This window comes from Aulonocara stuartgranti, assembly GCF_965226115.1.
Source record: "Aulonocara stuartgranti genome assembly, chromosome: 4".
Classification (NCBI taxonomy): Eukaryota; Metazoa; Chordata; class Actinopteri; order Cichliformes; family Cichlidae; genus Aulonocara; species Aulonocara stuartgranti.
Genome location: NC_138942.1, coordinates 7,226,032 through 7,246,514, shown reverse-complemented (window position 1 = coordinate 7,246,514; position 20,483 = coordinate 7,226,032). Strand labels below are relative to the sequence as shown.

Here is a 20,483-nt window from a genome sequence, read left to right as displayed (position 1 = left end):
TTCTCTAAAGGTTTCCCTGAAGCCCTCTGTTTCATTGCTGTGGCACAGATCTTCCTCACGGGTAGCGTTATTTATCACTGTCTGACACAAAACATTTTAGTGAGGAATACACACATACACACCACCAATAAAATACAAGCACACATAAACACTCACTTACTGTGACTCATTCCCCTCCTGGTTCCACCATTATCACTGTTTGTTTTGGGATTTGTGGTTTCTTTTTTATCACATTTAATTTAAAATCAGCAACAGAGATGTTTTTTTTTTTTTTTTGCTTAAACTTATCATATGAGATAAAAGTTGCCTGGACATGTAATGGCTATAGAACAATTATGCCATCTGTCTTACTGTAAAATCTTGTTGGAAAATGAAGCACAGCCAAGTGCAAGAAGATGGCAATGCTTTTTTCTTCCAGCAGTTTTCCCCAGTTAGATAATGTGTAAATGATGCAAATGATGGAACAAGTGGAAGAACTGGAGAGAAAAGGAAAAAAGCCAACATCCTTGGAGGAGGCAAAGAAAGAGAAGAGAGAGAAATTACGAGCGAAAGGTGCAAACCTTGGATGAGCATTAACTCAATGAGGAATGCTCTGCAAAAGTGCAAGTGCAACATTCATTCGCCAGCGCTTTTATCAGTGACAAATCAGTAAGGAATGAAAGCTAGCTGTACTTATCAGATTTGATGTAAAACTTGATTTTACCTTCACTGACATTCTTGGTTGCTTTACTCCAAGCACAGTTTCCCAGCAACAGCCATGTAAGTCAACAGTGGAAAACTCTTGTAAAAGAGTAAATCGTAACAGAAAAGCAATGACTGCAATTGATTTTAATGCTGGTAGGAAGACACACGCTACTCTTAGAATCCTGAATGGAAATCTATAGAAGAATCCTGTAATGATAGCTTTTCTCCCATGAGAGTCAATCAGCTACTTTATGGCAGACCAAAGCCCTACCAGGACCTGCACTGCCATGTCCTGGGATCTACACTACAAAAAAATTAACATAACCAGGATACCATCTACTCTTACCCTAACATGAGAAATCAGTCTAAGTGGTCACTCAAAGGTGGTTATCATCTTGATCAGATGAAAAAGGAGGCACTGGCAGCACATAACAAGTTGCAAATGGAGCAGCAGAGCGACTGATTTTATAAAGTAGGTTAAAACTATGACATTACAAAAATATGAAGAAGTTAGCTGAAAGCACCAGAACTGCTTCAGACAGATCAGTGTTATGAGGAAAATCAGTACACCGTAGTGTAGTATTAAAAGTTCTGAATAAATGTGAACAAGCTTTAAGCTGTTTGGTCAGGAAGACTGGAGAAGTAGCACTATACTGAAAAAGGAAAAGAAATACAGCAAAAATGCGTCTGTTTCACAGAGTTATCATAGTCACAGCTGTCACTAACAGACTGACAGACTACAGTTTACTATGCCATTAAAGTTGAGATCTTTCTAAGTTAATTTCTCTCAGCTGCAGCACTGTTGGTGTTTAACAGTCTGTAAAGGACAAATATTAGTTAAATATAGCCTTAGACTACATGCAAATTTGATAGAAGGTCCACAACTACAAAAAGATTAAAGGATCATATATTGAAGCATATAGCATTAAAAAAAGTAAAATTATTTGCAGCCAATAGCGAAGAAATGAAGGGAAAAGCGGAAATAAAGTTCTGCCAAATATGTTACCAACCCTTTTACTTTCTATGCACTGAAGTTCCAGGAATATTCCAGGATTGGTGACCTTGTTTTCTATTGAACTGACTGGTCAGTAGGCAGTGGTTTCATACCTGTTTGCTGCATAAGTTACCATGGAAATCTAAACCACTTTAATGCTGGAAACAAGGTTAACCCTGACGTTATCTCATTAAGCCCAAATCCTGCTTGATAGCACAGAACACAAGTCTGACCTTTTGCAGGTGCTCATTTGCATTTTCCTGTCTTTTTCTAGTGCCACCTGAGGGCACAGTGATCACAGCCATCCATAACAATTGGCTTTCAGACAATTGCATACAGAGATCTCCCCAGTTTCTTTACTGACAATATATAGTGCAAAGGATGAAATCCCCAAATTCTATGCTACTGTCCCCTCTGAAATATTATTGTTACATTGTTACTACACTCACTGGCAACTTTACTGGTTCATGGCACAGATTCAACAACGTGCTGAAAATGTTGATTCATATTGACATGACAGCGAAATGATTTGTCAGTTATAGATTCATGATGTGGTCCCCTTGCTCCGCCTTATTCCCCAAGGTACTCTGTTGGATTGAGATCTAGTGAATGAGCTCAGTGAATTCATTGCCGCCATCTGAATATGGGTACAACGTGGTCATAAAGCAGGGGTGGGCAATTCCAGGCCTCGAGGGCCGGTGTCCTGCAGGTTTTAGATCTCACCTTGGATCAACACACCTGAATCACATGATTAGTTTGTTACCAGGCCTCTGGAGAACTTCAGGACATGTTGAGGAGCTAATTTAGCCATTTAAATCAGCTGTGTTGGTTCAAGGACACATCTAAAACCTGCAGGGACACCGGCTCTCAAGGCCTGGAGTTGCCCACCCCTGTCATAAAGGGATAGACATGGTCAGCAACAATACCTGGGTGGACTGTGGCATTTACATGATGCTCAGTTGTTATTGAGGGGCCCAAAATGTGGCAAAAAAATATCCCCCACACCATTAAATCAGTAGCAGCAGCCTGAACTGTTGGTACAAGGCAGGATGGATCATCTGTTCATGTTGTTTATACCAAATGCTGACCCTACTATTGGAATGCAGGAAACTCTTGTCCAATTTTGGTGAATGATAGCCTCGGGGTTTAACACGTTGTGCCCTCAGAGATGTTCTTCTGCATACCTTGGTCATGAAAAGTGGTTATTTTAGTTACTGTTACCTTCTTATCAACTCTAAGCACTCCGGTCTTTCTCCTCTGACCTCTGGCATAAACAAAACAAACTGGGTATTTTCTCTGTAAACCTTAGAAAATCCCCACAGATCAGCAGTTTGTGAAATACTCAGAGCGGCCCATCTGGGACCAACAACCATGCCACATGGTTTCAGCAGGTTATCTTGACCATCTCTGTATTCCTACATGTCTGTTGAGTGGATGCCACATGATTGGCCAATTAGATATTTGCATTATCAAGTAGATGAGCCAGTGATGAGAATGAGTGATGACCCTCTGGAAAGCTCTTTTTAAACTCAGTCAAGTTAGCAAGCCTACTGAATATTCTCATTCATTACTAGTTACTTTTCAGATTAACATTTTACACTTAAGTAAATATTTAATAAGTTCAAATGCCTTATTAAACATTAAATCACTGGCTCCCTAGTAATAAAAGCATGGACATAAAAAAGCCTTGAAAATACAGAGAGCACTAATATCATGGCATTTCTTAAGTCAGTAGAAAAAATGCCCGGTTCATAAAGTGCCATGAGTTTGCATTTTCATCCTAACCAGTCAGTTTGCAGAATGCACCAATGAGCCAGGTCAAGATCTCAAGGGATGCTTCTATTGTGCACATTAACATGATCCAATACATGTATCACTTTATAGAACTGTACTTGCAAAGTCTTTCTGTGAATGTCATTAAGGGACTTTGTTCCAGGGTTTTAAATTATCAGGTCATGACGAGCCTGTAGCAGCCCTCTTTCAGTAATATCACTGCATAGACTCCTCAATGCATTCGAAAAACTCTCCTGAGGATGTTAGGGATGTTGACACATGATTTGTTAAGAGAGCTGGTCAGGTGTATGTGTATGTTGTTTCATTAGCTGAAAGGATTATTAGCCTTGTTAACTGCTCTGAATGCCACTGATTTCCCCGGGGCATGCTGGAAACACATGATGGGAGCATCCTGATCTGGCTGGGGCTTGTGATTAAATTAGTATTCAACTCCCCATAACCAATAAACCGGTCAACAGGTAATTAAATATGATTCAGTCCCAGGTAGCACTCGGGAAGAGTATACGCAAGATTTAACGATGCTGCATCAGAGTCCTAAAACAGATCATAGTCAGTGAGATGAAGTCAGCACTTCTCAAAATGTTGTGTCTGTTTTGAGTGAACAATGCAATCATCTTTTCAAAATTGCTTTTGAGAGAACAAATTTGTGCAGGTATAAATTATAAATCAAGGTTAAGTAAACATTTAACCCTGATGCCCTTGTTTAGCTTTGCTTTCTCACATCAGGTAACAAAGAGCCTCTAAGATTAGATTGGAAAAAGAAATGAAAAATCCCCAATTCCCACTTCGGGAATGACTTTTATCTGGCAGAACTAAAGGAAAACTCAAACTCTGTTTTTCTCCCTGAAGTTCTCTCTTTTTTTCTACAAACCTCTCCAGTGGATGTCCCACTGTCAGTGCCCAACTGTGTCTTTGTTCAGACTCCAATTATCTCTCATTTTCTCTTTAATCTACTCACTCTCCACTAGCTGCTTTTATCTCGCTAACATGAATGAAAAGTACCAAGTGATGTGGTGTCTGATCAACTGCGTTAACTGGTTTTAAAAGTGTTGCTTGATGTGTGTTGTCTGTTCACTGATGAACATAGTGTGGGTATTTATAACAGTGTGAAATAGTTTAGATGCTACTATAATCTATGGCCAGGCCTCGGCCTGCAGGAGCCTCGTGGGTGAATTCGGGGTGTAATGGACTGTCAGGTACAAAATTACACAGCTCAAAAAATTAAAGGAACATTGTGAAAACACATCAGATTTCAATGGAGGGAAAAAATCAATCTGGATAGCTATACTGATATCAATTGGATAAAAAAAGCTGTCGGGTCATTTGATGGAAATAAAAATGATCAACAGATGGCTGAATTGGAAGACACCCCAAACATCCGAATGAAAAAAATTTGCAGCAGTGATTCCAAATACACACACACACACACACACACACACACACACACACACACACACACACACACACACACACACACACACACAGCACAGGCACCGTTACTGGCACGTTTTAATGTGCCACCCTGGAGCAGCAGCAATACCTGTGCAACCTCTATAGGTCCTCTGTAGGGTCCAGGTATTGGCGATTGCTGCAAAACTAGTGGGGAAAAAAAACAGTCAAAAAGATGAGGAGGGGAAGAAAATGTCATTGATCTGAAAAACGATTCCTGTTTTGGGAGTTCTCTCATTGCTCCTCTTCTTGTGCACCTGCTAATTTAATTAACACCAAAGCAGCTGAAACTGATTAACCACCCATGCAGATCAATATCCCAGAAGTTTAACTGACTTCATGCTATAGTCTGATTACAAAATGTAAAGTTTTTGAGCAGTGTCTTTAGACAGTGACACAATTTTGTACACTATAACAGTGGACTTCTTTTTTTTAAAGATGTGGTTGAAGTCCCTACTTTCAGCTTTCAGGGTTTACAAAACCACTGCAAGTGCTTAGGAATTATTTTCAGTCTCAAAAATAATTCAACAATTGACTGACAATATGTTTTGTGGCCAGGCGAGGCCTGTTCTCTCATTATTCTTTGGCAGATCACATCAATAAAAGCTCTGGAGATGATTCAAAGTTTGATTTGGTAGCTAATCACTGGAATATGAGGTTGTAAGAGACCTTGTAAGAGGCCTTGACAACAAACTTGACAGCTGATCCATATAAATCATATAAATCATATAAATCATTTTAAATGATTTTCTCCAGTTTCTTAAAAGTAGCTTTGTAGTACTTTTTCTACTTACTTAAAAATAACACTCACATGGTGCTATTTATCATGTATGACTTACTGCTTTATTTGTTGTTGGATCTGAGGACAAAGGAGGATAATATGTGAACCTAAGATAGACAAAAAACCTTTAAAATAGACAAATTGGAAATTACATGGAAGGCAAATATTGTGTGTGATTTGGGTGAGTTTGCCCTGCAGCTGTAATGACTCCGGTAGTTCTGATGCTTTGTAGCACGGGTCATGGATACTCGAAGAAGAAAAACGAAACAAAACTGTATGGACGGTAGAAAATGGAGCATGTTTTCAGAGGCGATCTGTAAATTTAATGTATTCTTATGAAGACTGGATAAAATTTGAAGTTATAAAAAATTGAAAAAACAGCTAGAAATCTCTCGAGACATGAATAAATAGAACGCCAACCTTGAACCAAGAAAAACAGGAAGAAATCATCAGCCGTTTCACCCGTAGGCAAAAAATTTGCTTCAAAGTTTCTTCCCTGGCCCAAAGCAAAACTAATTTAAATCCATGTTTTTAAGTTAATCTGCTAATGAATACTGAATTTAGAACAGAAAACCTCCCTAACAGAGGCAGTATTTATTGTACATCTATGTGAATTCTTTCTATATTTATAATAAACACTGACTTCAAGTTAAAGTGTAATATTTAGCAGATAAATGGTTTAACTTTATCTTAACTTTTTAACTATAAGTCATTTTTTTCACAAGTTTAAGCTTGTAAAATGTAATTTTCTGACATCTAACTACATAACTTTGGGATTTGGACTCGCAGTAAACACTGGGTATGTCTGCTTTTTTGTTGATGCTTGTTTGGTTCCAGCTGTTCAGATAATGAGTGTTTGCTTTAACCCTAAGAATTCTTTAAAATTAACCTTCCATTCCCTCAAATTAACCCTCACATTTATACTCATGTCTAAAAGTAAACAAACCATGGCAAAAAACTGTGTCCATTATTACATTTGCAGGGTTTATAATGAGCGTACAGACAAATGAACTGTGGTTGTTCAGATCAGAGAGCCTTTGGCTTTCCCTCGTGAACACCAGCCTGAACAGATGGATGCACATTTCTTTCTGACACGGGATTTGTTTTAAAAATCCATATTTGTGTGATCTTGCTTTGACACACAAAACATATAAACAATAGGCTTTTTAGAAAGTGTTTTTCATCTAGAAACAAATGCATCCTGACATATTTGGGCACACAGCCCCGTTGTGGACTCTGACATTACAAAACCCCTCTCCCTTTTTGTGTTTGGCAGAGCTCAGCCATTTTCCGTTCTTGCTTTAACATGCTAAATTGATTCATGAAACACTTTAATGCACCGAAGCATTTGATTTTATTGTTTCTGCCATGCTCTTTTAAGTACTTGTGCAACCTTGTCTTTGTGTGGCTTCCCGCTCTACCAAGGCAATCAGTGTGTTTACATAGAGTTTCTGATGCACTATGGCTGACCTGCCGGCAATTTCCGATTCCTAAATATCTGTTAAACGAACTAAGACTGAACTGAGGCTGAACTCCAGCCTGCAGCAGCTCCGAGAAGACAAAAAGGCGTGAAGAATACTAATTTACGTAAACCAGAAGTAACCCTTTTGGAAAACAGATAACTCTGTAAATGTAACTGCTCCTTATCTCTGAATTTAAACAAAACTGGATGTCCCTGTGAGTATAATTCCCTCAGTGTGCCCATTAATCATTCTTTCTTTTAACTTTGATGCATTGCTAAAGTAGAATATTATCTCTTTCCTTTAACCTTCATCCCACAGACCCTGGAGGAAAACGCTTTTTTAATCATGTCTCACAGATGCTTCTTTCTATCGTACCAATTTTTACGACTAATGATTTCATATCATTGGTTTCTTTTGCCATTTGGTGCTTTCTAAAAATTAACTGATGTATTGAGATTCTTGGGGACACTCAATTATATATATGCAGTTTTTTTTTAAATGGAGCTCTTTTGAGTCCATGTTACCGTGTCTCCTGATTCAATGTATCCTACAGGATCAAAGGAGGACTGGCACACTATCATCAGGAGGCAGACACAGATGCAGCAGGCACACATTTTCTCGTGCTCTGTGGAAGATGACGCCCTATAGCATTAAAGCTCTACGTAAACAACATTCACGCCACCTTATCTACACATCAATAAAATGATTTTAAATCATATATGTTACCCTAAATGTTACAGGTGGCGATAGTATTCATCGTACTCTGTTAAGTAAATTTTTAAAAACTTGAGAGTAAAAGCTCTTCATTGACAATTAAAGAGAAAAAAACTGAAATATCGAAAAGTGTGAAATCACACAGACTCTCAGTGAGTTCAAAGGTTCATTACAGCCACTGTAACGGTGTTAGATTTTCTTAAAAGCACTGATGCCTAGTAAAACCTGACCAGTGAGCTAAATTGGGTTTCGAGAGGATTTTTTTCAGCTGCTGTGGTGTGACTCCTTCTCTGTTCAAGCTTTTGTAATCATCTGAGACTGAATAGGGGAACATTTCTGTCGATAGTGCATGTTGCACAGATGTCAGCATCTCACCAGGCCACTGTACAATTGATCCAGCTTGATTTTCTTCAGGGTTTTTTTTCTGTAGGAGTTGTGTAGGTGCCTGTGAGCTTCGGACTATATGGCTGCCCTTTTCACAAATTTTGCTTATAACATTCATGGACAAAATCTCGTTGCACAGTCAGGGGATGGATCAAATATGTCCAACTAGTGGGCTTCAGATTTGCGCTCCTGTTGAGCGGTGCCCTCGAGCGTGTAGTGGGACAGCAATGTAGCTGAGATGAGAATTGCCAGTTTTGAAGCCATGATTCTCAGGCAAACAGGTGGATTGCCTGCTCCAGGCCTCATATGGAGAAGTCAAGCATCTCAGTTCTTGTTCATGGTCAGGAATGACAGGCTGTTTGATGTCATTTCTGCAGCCATGCTCACCGTCCTGGTCTCTTTTGGTGAAGTGGGAGCAAAGTTAATTGGTGGATCATCTTCTGTTCTAACCACACCTATGTCCAAAAGAAACACTGAACTGACTGAACCTTCTCAGAAGAATGTCCCAGCATACCTCTAGAGACCAGCTGAGGAGCTCAGTCAGTCGTTTGGGAGCGGCTCAGGGCAGAGCTGCTGTTCCTGCAATACAGGAACAAGTTAAAGAGGTTCGGGCATCTGTCCAGGATGCCTCCTGGACGGATCTCAGGTGAAGTGTTTTGGGCATGTCCAACTGGAGGGGAGACCTCAGGGCAGACCCAGGAAATGCAGGTTGGATTATGTTTCTTGGCTGAGGTGATTGCCTAAGTTTCCCCCAAGATGAGCTGTAGGCAGCGGCAGGGAGGGAGAGGGCAGCACAACTTACTGCTGTCTGGGATAAATGTTAGAAAAGCTATGGATGGATGTCAGATCTTATTCTTGTATTCTTATTATTATTTTAAATTCTCCAAAAGAATTTCTCAGATAAATAAAGAATAACTCATTGTATCTTACAGAGTTCAGAATGTCCTTAAAGACGACTCAGAGGTAACTTTCTACCCATCACAATAAATTACACATTAAAGAACTACTACTGCCATAGAGAACAGCAGATTGACAAGCTCAGAAACACAAAGCAAAAACAATATCTATTGGAATAAGTGTGCAGATAAGGAGGTAATTAAATGTCTCATTTTTAAACTTAAATAATTATATTCTAGTCTAGCAGTTTTTATTGGCTTGCTCAAAGGGGGTCATACGTTTTGGGCTGTTTTCTGTTGCTGTGATTTATTTGCTATATAAACAAAATTGAATTTAATTGGCTGGATGTGACTGGACTCACCGCTGCTGGGATAGATCTTATTTGCAAAAATCAAATAAATAAAGAAACATCCTGATACATTTTGGCACGCAGCCTACTTGTTGGCTTTAATTCTACAGTCTAGATGCCTTCTTTTGTTCAGGAGAGCACAGCATTTTTCTTCTTTAGTCATTAAACACTTGAATGCACTGAAGTATTTGATCTTAGAAAATATGGTCATGTTTTTAGCTTCAGTGTGGTCAACAACATGCTTCTGTCTACAACCTTTAAGCTCTTCTGTTTTACATAATTAGCTGTAAATATCATGAATGATGCTCACGTTTATAGACCAAATATTAAAATAATCAAACCCAAACTGCATTGTAACTCTATTCTTATGATTCTTCCGTTTTATTCAATTGTTGATCATTATTGTCTTTATTCTTTTATTTTCTAACAATCACATGTTATTAAGCTGTCTAGACAGCTCTTATTATCCAAAACTCTGGATCAGAGTGAGAAATTTCAAAGAAAAATGGATGTTTCAACACGATATTTAGTACAAATATGTTTGTTTGGCTTTACCACTTTCGTTCCTAACCTTAACCAATAACCATGTCAGTAATTTGGTATGATCTTTATGTCTTAATGTTCTAACCTTCTTATCAACGCATTTTGCTTAAGGCTAATTGTTAGCATGCTAACAAGTTAAATTAAAGTGAAGGACTTTTATCCTCTAAGGATCTACATGTAAGCAATCAGAGAACTGCTATTTCCATCTGCAGTAATTTATAACTGCCCATTTTCCAGGACCTTTTTTTCTGCATATTAAAGGGTGGGGACCCTTTAATATGCAGAAATTAAAGGCATAGGACATTTAAAACCCCAGCACAGAACAAAGAAGGTATCAGTGACAGCATATATGACATCGATTAACTCAGGAATAGTAGTAAGAGAAGGATCTGGTGCGTATGTGGGTTGCAAAGCAGCTTACAGAGACGTAACGTCATTATTTCAGCTGAGGTTGCAGATGCCTGAACTCCAACTATCCTCAGTTTTCATTCCCAGCAACTCTTCTTCTGATCCTCTGTTTCCTGCGTGATGCCCTTGTAAAACACATTAAGTGTCCTTGCTGTTCACCGGTGATACGCAAACAGGCTTGTCTTGCTCATCCGTACCACAAAAACACCCCAGCCGCTGCAAAACAATGTTTTCATTTAATCATTTCACATTAAAAACACACACTGTATGCTGCATCACAAAATGAGAAAACGCTGTCCTCCAATAACAACTGAAGCTGACGTAGACAGAAGAAACAGCCAGTGTCGGTGCCGGCGAGAGAAGAGACACATTTATGTTTCCCCCTGCAGGGTAGCTGAGGACTGTGTTCGTCTGAAGCCACAACATGAGATACACACATACAGCAGGTTGAGCCACAGATGGAAATCATAATTCAAACAGTCTAACAAAGCACTTGAATTCATTCCTACCTGTAATGTATATTACCATGATGACAGAGACCAAGCCAGGATGATCATGGGCTAGAAATAAAAAATAAAAAAAACCCCAAACAAACAAACCCAAAAAACTCAGATACACTAAATCTTCCGAGTAGTATCACAAAAGCTTTTGGTGTGAAGCCACGATGTACTATGTAATGGTTGCTTTTGAGTACACTCAAGGTTCAGCTAAACCCGTACTGAAAAGCATGGGTCTTTCATTTTTAGCACGACATTCAACTACCTCAATAACATACTGGCCTACTTAGAACTGCTGAATGAGTAATATTCTTAAAGAAACGTGACATATATGCAGTCAATTGTGGACCTGGAGTTGACGTTTCACCAAAGTTCTTTTGAATAAGAGTTGCTTCAGGCATCTCTGCGTGGTACCCGTTTTTATGAAAGCCATAGAGAGAAAATAAAACACAATTATTTACACCATAACACAGCAGACCCTGTATCCTAACAAACATCCTAGCCAAATACTCCTCATGGTGCTTTTGTAATCATTTTTATAATCATGAAAATGGTTTAAAATTGTTAAGCTTGGGGATTTCTTTTGGCCGAGGACAAAACGATGCCATTCTTGATAAAATGGTAATAGCTGTCCAAAATTTCACCCTGACATTCTCTTAATGAAATAATGGTTTAACAACTCCCTGGCCGTATTCATTTACTGCAGTGTTTTGTACAAGGCTTGCTGTCTGGCAGGCAAATAAATCCTCTGGTGAAGTGCAGCAGCCAGAAGCAAGTCCTTTATTCACATAAATTAAATGTAAGCATACGGCATCATTTTAAAGATGCCTGTAAAGAAGGGCTTAGCACTGCACGCAACAAACTTGCCTTCGAGTAAACTCGTTAAACAGAAACTGAAAGGTGAAAAGAATATGCAAAATGTGGGCTCCTAAATGTTCACACTGTTTTCAATAAACAAAGCAAAAAATATTAAGTTTTTTTCTCCCTCACACTTCACCAACTCCTACTACAAAGATAATTAGCTGCATATTAAAGAAATGATAAACTGCTCATTAGAATAGATTTCAGAGACGGTTTGGTCACAACCTGAACTATGATTTTAAACAACCATACGTTCAATCTGTACATTCGAAGTTCAATTTCTCACCTGGGCCCTTGTTACAGGCCTGTGCTGCAGATGGGGGGCGGGGCAAATGGCGCACATATAGAGTAAAGCAACACTGCAGTCCAACGTATGCATCAGCAAAGAGAGCAAGAGAGATCGACGCATGCAGTTTGGACAGTCGAAACCAATTTTTGTACAGTTCGTTTGGCAGTGAGCAACATATTTGTGTTATTTTACATAAATATGCTGCACAGGGATGAGTCCCCTTTATGGGTTATTGTCCCACCCAGTCACATTTTTTGTGTGTGCGTGCATGTGGAGACTCAGACCCCACTGCGGGTTTGGCACAGCAGAGGCCACCCTCCTATTGCAGGGTGACAAAAAGTGCTGATAAGTCCAGCTGACAGCTCCTTCATCCCTATTAGTGCCTCAGACGGGGGGAGGGGTGTAACAGAGCAAAGCGCTGTCCTTAGACCAACCAGTGTTCTTGTCCTTGTCTCCTCCCCCCCCTTTTTAAGGTCCTGCAGGATGCTGTAGCGAAGGATGTAGCGCCACCTAGTGGAGGCAGCCGCTGGATATGTGTTGCTCTGAGGGGAAGGGAGACGGGCTTCAGCAGGCAATCTCCTCCAGGGTGCCCAGCGTTGTCTGCAAGGGGACAGTCACAGTGTGGCTGATGGACTCTGAGTGGTTTGCCACAGGGTCACAGGAACTCTGGGAAAAAGAGTGAAAGGCCAAGGGCTAGGTCACATTATAAAGTGGCACGATCCTACAGGTAGTATTTAGAATGACCAAACTTCCACCTGAACTCTGAAAACTGAATTAGTATAAGTATGCAAGGTCTGATCAAAAGGTTTTTACTTGACCAATAAGATGCACAAACCCTCACTGGCTTAATGTGTTTTCATTTCCTTAATCTGAATTCAGGAAAACAAAACAAATGATAAATCTGAGGTTATTGTACTCGGCCCTAAAAATCTTAGAAACATGGTGTCTAACCTAATACTAACTCAGGATAAAAACAATTAGTGATGCTATAACAAGTTGCTTACTGCATTTATTACTTAGGTTGGACTATTGTAAATATCAAGTTGTTCTAAAAGCTCCCTCAAAAGCCTTCAGTTGATCCAGAACGCTGCAGCGAGAGTACCGATAGGGACTAGAAAGAGAGAGCATATTTCCCCTATACTGGCTTCGCTTCATTGGCTCCCTGTTAGTTCAGAATCAAATTTAAAACCCTTCTTCTCACATTCAAGGTCTTGAATAATCATGTGCTAGCTTATCTTAAAGTCCTCATAGTACCATATCACCCCAACAGAGCATGTTGCTCTCTTTAAAAATAGTTTGGGAGGGCTCCCAGTTTGGATTTGGGAGACACGATGTAATGCACCTAGGCTGCTGGGAAATTTGCATGATGCACTGTGAAGTGCAGAAGTTCACCACTTTTCATTTTTTGTGCATTTATATACTACTTTGCATTTACTCATCAGCTATCATTAAAGTCTGGCTCTCTCTTTATAGTATGTATTTTGTCCTGTCTCTCTCTGCTCTCTTCTCTTTCCATCATCCCCAACTGAATGTAGTAGATGGCTGCCTCCTCCTGAGCCTGGTTCTTCTGGAGGGTTTTTTCCTATGTAATGAACCCTCTTGATGTGAGGGGAAAAGTGCTAACCTCTGCACTCACATAACTGGGAGTGCTAACCAGTAGACCAGCTAATTATTCCATTATTAAAACTGAAACTCAGTCATGACTGGATAACTTTGTTAGCATAGGAGATATGGATATACACATGAGCAATTTTTTCAGTTTTAATAAAGTGCAGCAAAACAAACAATAATAAATACACAAAAACTAAATAATAATAATAATAATAACAAAATCAATTAGCAAACAAAAAGTAATGTCTAATAAGTTGCTACTGAAAGCTGATAATTCTCACTGACTACTCTGCAGATATCCTCCTTCAAATTTATATTAAATTCGGGCACAGTTTGACAGTTCTGTCCATCAACATCATGGTACTCCTTATACTGTCGCTGACATTAGTAACACTAAAGACAGTGGTTGTTGCTGCTTGGTTTCATCAAGACATCTCTTTTGGAGCTAAGCTTTCCTGCCAAATTGCCATGACATGGTCAGAACACAGTCTTAGTCTTGCTTGGGTGCCCTTTCTACATGCTTGTGTGGAGGAGCAGGAATAGTGCACGGTTTGATATGCATGATCGGAGTGAGTGAAATTATACCAGATTTACATGCTCCACTTCCAAAGAGCTCTCAGTGAAGACGACTAACAAGAAAAAGTGTAAAGGTCACTCTTACCACGTCCTCTCCATGACTCTCCTCCTCCTCCTCTCTGCTTAGTAAGTCCAGTAGTCTGTCTTTCACCACCTGCAGATCAGAAAATAAAAATCAGAAACACTTAATTCCAACTGTTAGAGAAGATCTCTGAGAGCTCTTCTTGTAATTACTGACTGTAAAGAAACATTTGGTTTCAAGGCAAAAACGTAATTAGGTGGGAAATGTGGCAACAAAGTACGACATTACAATAAGCTCAGCGTGAAAGCAACAGCTTTCATGTTGAAAAAAGTTGCTTTAGAAATGCTTATGTCAGCAACATGAGGCCTTCTTATCCCCATAACCCCATAATATGGTCATTAAAATGAAGGAAAAATTCTTCAAAATGACTTTTTCTGTGTATCTGTAAAACCCTAGGGCAGGCGAAGACTGTTATGTGCTTATCAGAACCCCACGAAGCTGAAAGCAGCATGAGAAGCTCTAAAAAAAAGGCGCACAATAGAGTAAAGGTAATGGAAAAGTATCATCCCACAGTCCTTTATCTCAGCCAGAACCAGAGTGAATTTAGCTTTTGATCTGCTTTTTGTATCTGTGACATTGATTCTGTTGTCACCATTCACAATCAGGGCTCTGCCAAAAATCAAAAAAACAAAAATTATTAAACTCTATTGAGAGCAGGGCTGGTGTTCAGGATTTATTAGTCATTTCAACAGGTATATATGACAGTAAGAAATTTGAAACAGACCTCATACGCGTAGTCAAACAGCTCTAAGATGGTGAGGATGCTGGCTCCAATGAACAAACCCATCTGGCCACCAATATCACCTGTGGAAGGACAGAAGTACAGTACAGACACACCAAGAGAAATACAAAGCGAAGACACTCTTTTGTTTTTCTGGAAAGATCTTTGTGTCATGGTCAGGGGAAAGACTTGATTTGATTTACTTGCAACACGTAGGCACAGATAACGGGGACAGACAGGCAGAAAGAGAGACAATTTTTTTTTCATTGTGAAAACAGCCTGGTGTTATAAATTGCAAGAGGCGTGTTGCTACTGGTGAAATAAAGGATGTGACCCAGAAAGTCGAGCGACACTGACAGATCCATGGTTTTGATGGCTCATCAGATGGTGCTGCAGTTTGTTGGACCAAACTGATACAAAAGATATGTTAGGTCTTGAAAGGTCATTAAAATGACAAAAAAATTGCACTTTTTAGTGCATTTATTGCCTTTTAGAAAGTAGAAAAAGTAGAAAGGGATCATTTAATTTGGAAATAGTCTATCAGAAAGCTCTGCACCAATTCTGAAGCTGCTCAGGAGGAAAAAGGAAACACAGCAGGGAGTGATAGGACACCTAAACAAAATGCAGGGCATGAACCACAGTGCTAACTACTAATGCCGACTTTATTGCTCTCTAAAACAGGTCTGCTATCCGTCCGCATCTAATATTGCTTTGGCACATAAGGGCAGAGATGCTGTCTGTGACGTCAGCAGCACCTGACTGAACGGCCATATTTGACATGGTTTATTTTCTTTGGTAGTTTTGACACCAGAATCCCAGAACATCTCAAACCATCACAGCTCGTCTCAAAGCCACTGGCCTTCATAAACTATATAATATGAAAACATAAACTTTACTGAGCTTCCTGTGTTCAATCTCTAATAAGGAAACATGGAGATTATTAATAGCTAAATTTATGAGGTATGTTGGAATTATCTTTTTAAGACAAGATGCTCCATTACCAATAAGTAAAGAGTAATTTAGCTACGGCGAACATCCTTTATATAAGAAATAGAAATAAATCTCAAAAATACAGTAACCTAACAAAAGCAACACATTTTATAACTTAAATATGAATCAAGTAAACAGTATAATCTATGAAAAATGCAAGATTTTATACATGCGTTCTGTTTGTTTTCCATATGAAATCCAGGTTTGGAAATCAAGGTAATCAATGAGCCCACCTACCCAGCAAGCCTGCCACCTCATAGGCTTTCTTCTGCTCGATGGTCTCGTAGTTTAAAGCTTCAAAGAACACATCCAACACCAAGATGTTGTCTCTGTAAAAGGTAACAGAAGGTTCATTTATTTTTCCTAATAAAACCCCACTTCAGGTAAAAACTTCAGTTAATAATAGTTCATTTATTTCAAGAGTGACTAGAGGAAAAACAACTTGCTTACTACCTTAATTCAGCTTTCAACAATCCCTGTTATCTACAACCTTTATTTAAAGCAAGAACAGAGAAAAGGCCAAGTGGTTTGCGCGGGTAATTCGCAAGGAGAAACTGCTTAACCTCTTTACAGGCAGAGTTTGGTTTTCTCCTTTTTTTGTCTGTCTCCCCTTCAAATGATCAATTCATAGACACAGTAAGCTCAGCTCCTTTTTTATTCAGTTGTAAAATGTCATGTTGCATACGTTTACGAGTAAACAAAGTGAACAGTTCTAATTAATCAACAAAAGCACATTAGTACTCATTGAACTGGGTTTAATTAAGGTTAAAGATAACTATAAATTATAAACTGTACCACAGGATCAGTTATAAGTGTAGGAATTTTGTATCTGGAAGCCATCATGCTTTAAAAGAAGTTTGTGTGTTTATTTTTTTCTCCGAAAAACTCGTCCTGAAGGTTCTCATCTATATTAGACATTATGGTTGCATCATGTTGCCTTGCACCAAATGGCATGTTTTCATTGTTCACAAACCCATAACAACTGACGTTATTTTCATTTTATGATAATAACATCTAATTTATATTCACAAATCCTCAGTTATGCACAACATATTCTGAAATCATCAGGTTGCTTGGCAACCACCTACCAATGGACTAAAATTATCTGATTTTTTTTTTTTGCCTTCATGCACTTTCAGCTACTTATCACACCTTATTCTGTCAACATCTGCAAAAGCTGAATTACAGTGGGGCAAAAAAGTATTTAGTCAGCCACCGATTGTGCAAGTTCCCCCACCTAAAATGATGACAGGGGTCAGTAATTTGCACCAGAGGTACACTTCAACTGTGAGAGACAGAATGTGAAAAAAAAATCCATGAATCCACATGGTAGGATTTGTAAAGAATTTATTCGTAAATCAGGGTGGAAAATAAGTATTTGGTCAATAACAAAAATACAACTCAATACTTTGTAACATAACCTTTGTTGGCAATAACAGAGGTCAAACGTTTACTATAGGTCTTTACCAGGTTTGCACACACAGTAGCTGGTATTTTGGCCCATTCCTCCATGCAGATCTTCTCGAGAGCAGTGATGTTTTGGGGCTGTCGCCGAGCAACACGGACTTTCAACTCCCGCCACAGATTTTCTATGGGGTTGAGGTCTGGAGACTGGCTAGGCCACTCCAGGACTTTCAAATGCTTCTTACGGAGCCACTCCTTTGTTGCCCGGGCGGTGTGTTTTGGATCATTGTCATGTTGGAAGACCCAGCCTCGTTTCATCTTCAAAGTTCTCACTGATGGAAGGAGGTTTTGGCTCAAAATCTCACGATACATGGCCCCATTCATTCTGTCCTTAACACGGATCAGTCGTCCTGTCCCCTCGGCAGAAAAACAGCCCCATAGCATGATGTTTCCACCCTCATGCTTCACAGTAGGTATGGTGTTCTTGGGATGCAACTCAGTATTCTTCTTCCTCCAAACACGACGAGTTGAGTTTATACCAAAAAGTTCTACTTTGGTTTCATCTGACCACATGACATTCTCCCAATCCTCTGCTGTATCATCCATGTGCTCTCTGGCAAACTTCAGACGGGCCTGGACATGCACTGGCTTCAGCAGCGGAACACGTCTGGCACTGCGGGATTTGATTCCCTGCCGTTGTAGTGTGTTACTGATGGTGACCTTTGTTACTTTGGTCCCAGCTCTCTGCAGGTCATTCACCAGGTCCCCCCGTGTGGTTCTGGGATCTTTGCTCACCGTTCTCATGATCATTTTGACCCCACGGGATGAGATCTTGCGTGGAGCCCCAGATCGAGGGAGATTATCAGTGGTCTTGTATGTCTTCCATTTTCTGATGATTGCTCCCACAGTTGATTTTTTCACACCAAGCTGCTTGCCTATTGTAGATTCACTCTTCCCAGTCTGGTGCAGGTCTACAATACTTTTCCTGGTGTCCTTCGAAAGCTCTTTGGTCTTGGCCATGGCGGAGTTTGGAGTCTGACTGTTTGAGGCTGTGGACAGGTGTCTTTTATACAGATGATGAGTTCAAACAGGTGCCATTCATACAGGTAACGAGTGGGGGACAGAAAAGCTTCTTACAGAAGACGTTACAGGTCTGTGAGAGCCAGAGATTTTCCTTGTTTGAGGTGACCAAATACTTATTTTCCACCCTAATTTACGAATAAATTCTTTACAAATCCTACCATGTGGATTCATGGATTTTTTTTTCACATTCTGTCTCTCACAGTTGAAGTGTACCTCTGGTGCAAATTACTGACCTCTGTCATCATTTTAAGTGGGGGAACTTGCACAATCGGTGGCTGACTAAATACTTTTTTGCCCCACTGTATACACTATAACATCATCATGTTGCCTAACAACACCATGCTAACGGGCTACAATGGCCTATGTTTTGTGTCTATAACACCTTATACATACATAGTGTCATTTCCAACAGCAATAACAGGACAAACTGTAGCATGGTTATGTACTAATTACTATAATATAGCAGATGATAAGGAGCGTTATCTACTCACGTGATGTACTTCTCTGACTTGTTGAACTTTTTCTGCAGGTAGCGGGCTGAAGTCTTGCTGGGGATTTTGACCATGGATAACTCTTTGTTGTAGCGGGTCATGTTGCATGGCGTCCTGCACATGCAGTTACTGCTTTCCACAGCAGACAGTTTAGCTTCATAAAGATGTGGTTATGGAGATGGGGGGGGAGCGTATTTAAATTTGAAATTTTAAAAAAAGGAACAGAATGACAGAGGATGGGATGAGCATGATTGACACAAGAAAAAAACGTTAGATTCCAATTCCTGACATCGTCAGAAATCCAATCTGAAGGCAGCAAATGGACCAAACTGGCTCATATCTACCTGAACAGTGTTTTCATAAAGAGTTTCATAAAGTATTGATTGTGGGTGTGAGGCTCCTGATGTGTTTTTGAATATTAAACTGACAATCTCCGCATTTTTTTAAGCCCTTCATCCCACAGGCATTTCATATCAAACTGGCAAAAACGACTCATCCCATTTATTTAAAGAACCTTTGCCCAGACCGAAGTGGTGTAATAATAAATTTCAATAAAAATGTCCAGGAAGTGAGTCATCTGCACAAAGCGGTCGATATATTAATCTAATATTGTATGAGAAAATCAACTCACCGTTGAGACTACAGAATATATATCTCTTATTACAAGATATAATAAAAGACTAAAATAATGTCTATACTATAGGAATTGTCCCCTGGGATTGCAAACCCTTTTCTTTGCCCTGCTCAGAGGATAGTGCTTTCTGGGATTTTTAGTGGGGCTTACTGTCCTTTCTCAGTTATCTAATGGTGAGTGGCCACAAAAGTTCATAAAAGCCGTTTGCTTATATTAAGGTATAGAGCAGTAACTGACTGCAAATACATCTAGACTTGGGCCCAAATGCTTTTTTAAACCACTGAGAGCGAGAATAGTGGACAGTGAACAGCATAGAGAACGAAGAGTGAGAGCAGCATTTGTGCAGACAAACAATGAATCAGAGAAATAAACTAGTTTGCTTGTTTCACTAAAGTGATGTTCTGAAGGACAAAACCCACCCACACCTCCACATAACCCCATTTTTATGTATGAAGTTTAAGTTTATCCAGTCCACAGTAGTCACTCTGCTCTCAATTGTGTGCGCACTGTAGAAGCACCAAAAACAGCAGTTCCCTGAGTGTCCAGCTGAAGCTCCAGAACTCAATTCCTGATGTTAAAATGCTCAAAATGATGTTTAACGTCACAGAAGAAGAAGAAGAAGAAAAAAAACATGGTTACAGCCTAATACAAAAACAGTTTTGGTCTCTGCCTCTTCATAGGAACATACAGAGTGATTTTGAAACTCACCCTTTTTAACCCTTTTAAACTTAATGCCAACTCAGGCAGCTGTAGCTGATATCCATCTTTAAGACACTAAACTGGA

The 20,483-nt window shown here is 39.5% G+C and overlaps 1 protein-coding gene across 4 annotated transcripts in view; it reads right to left on the bottom strand.

The window, feature by feature from the left end:
* Window positions 1-10,695: 10,695 nt before the first annotated feature.
* The window catches only part of asic2 (acid-sensing (proton-gated) ion channel 2), a 427,006-nt gene continuing 417,218 nt past the window's right edge, over window positions 10,696-20,483 (bottom strand). For all 4 annotated transcript variants that reach the window (XM_082529060.1, XM_082529062.1, XM_082529061.1 and 1 more), the window contains 5 exons: window positions 19,066-19,219; window positions 16,325-16,416; window positions 15,101-15,180; window positions 14,380-14,448; window positions 10,696-12,773 (listed from right to left, as the gene is read on the bottom strand). In XM_082529060.1, coding sequence (XP_082385186.1) covers window positions 12,672-12,773; window positions 14,380-14,448; window positions 15,101-15,180; window positions 16,325-16,416; window positions 19,066-19,219 — 497 coding nt within the window. In that variant the 3' untranslated portion in view covers window positions 10,696-12,671. The remainder of the gene's footprint in view (window positions 12,774-14,379; window positions 14,449-15,100; window positions 15,181-16,324; window positions 16,417-19,065; window positions 19,220-20,483) is intronic.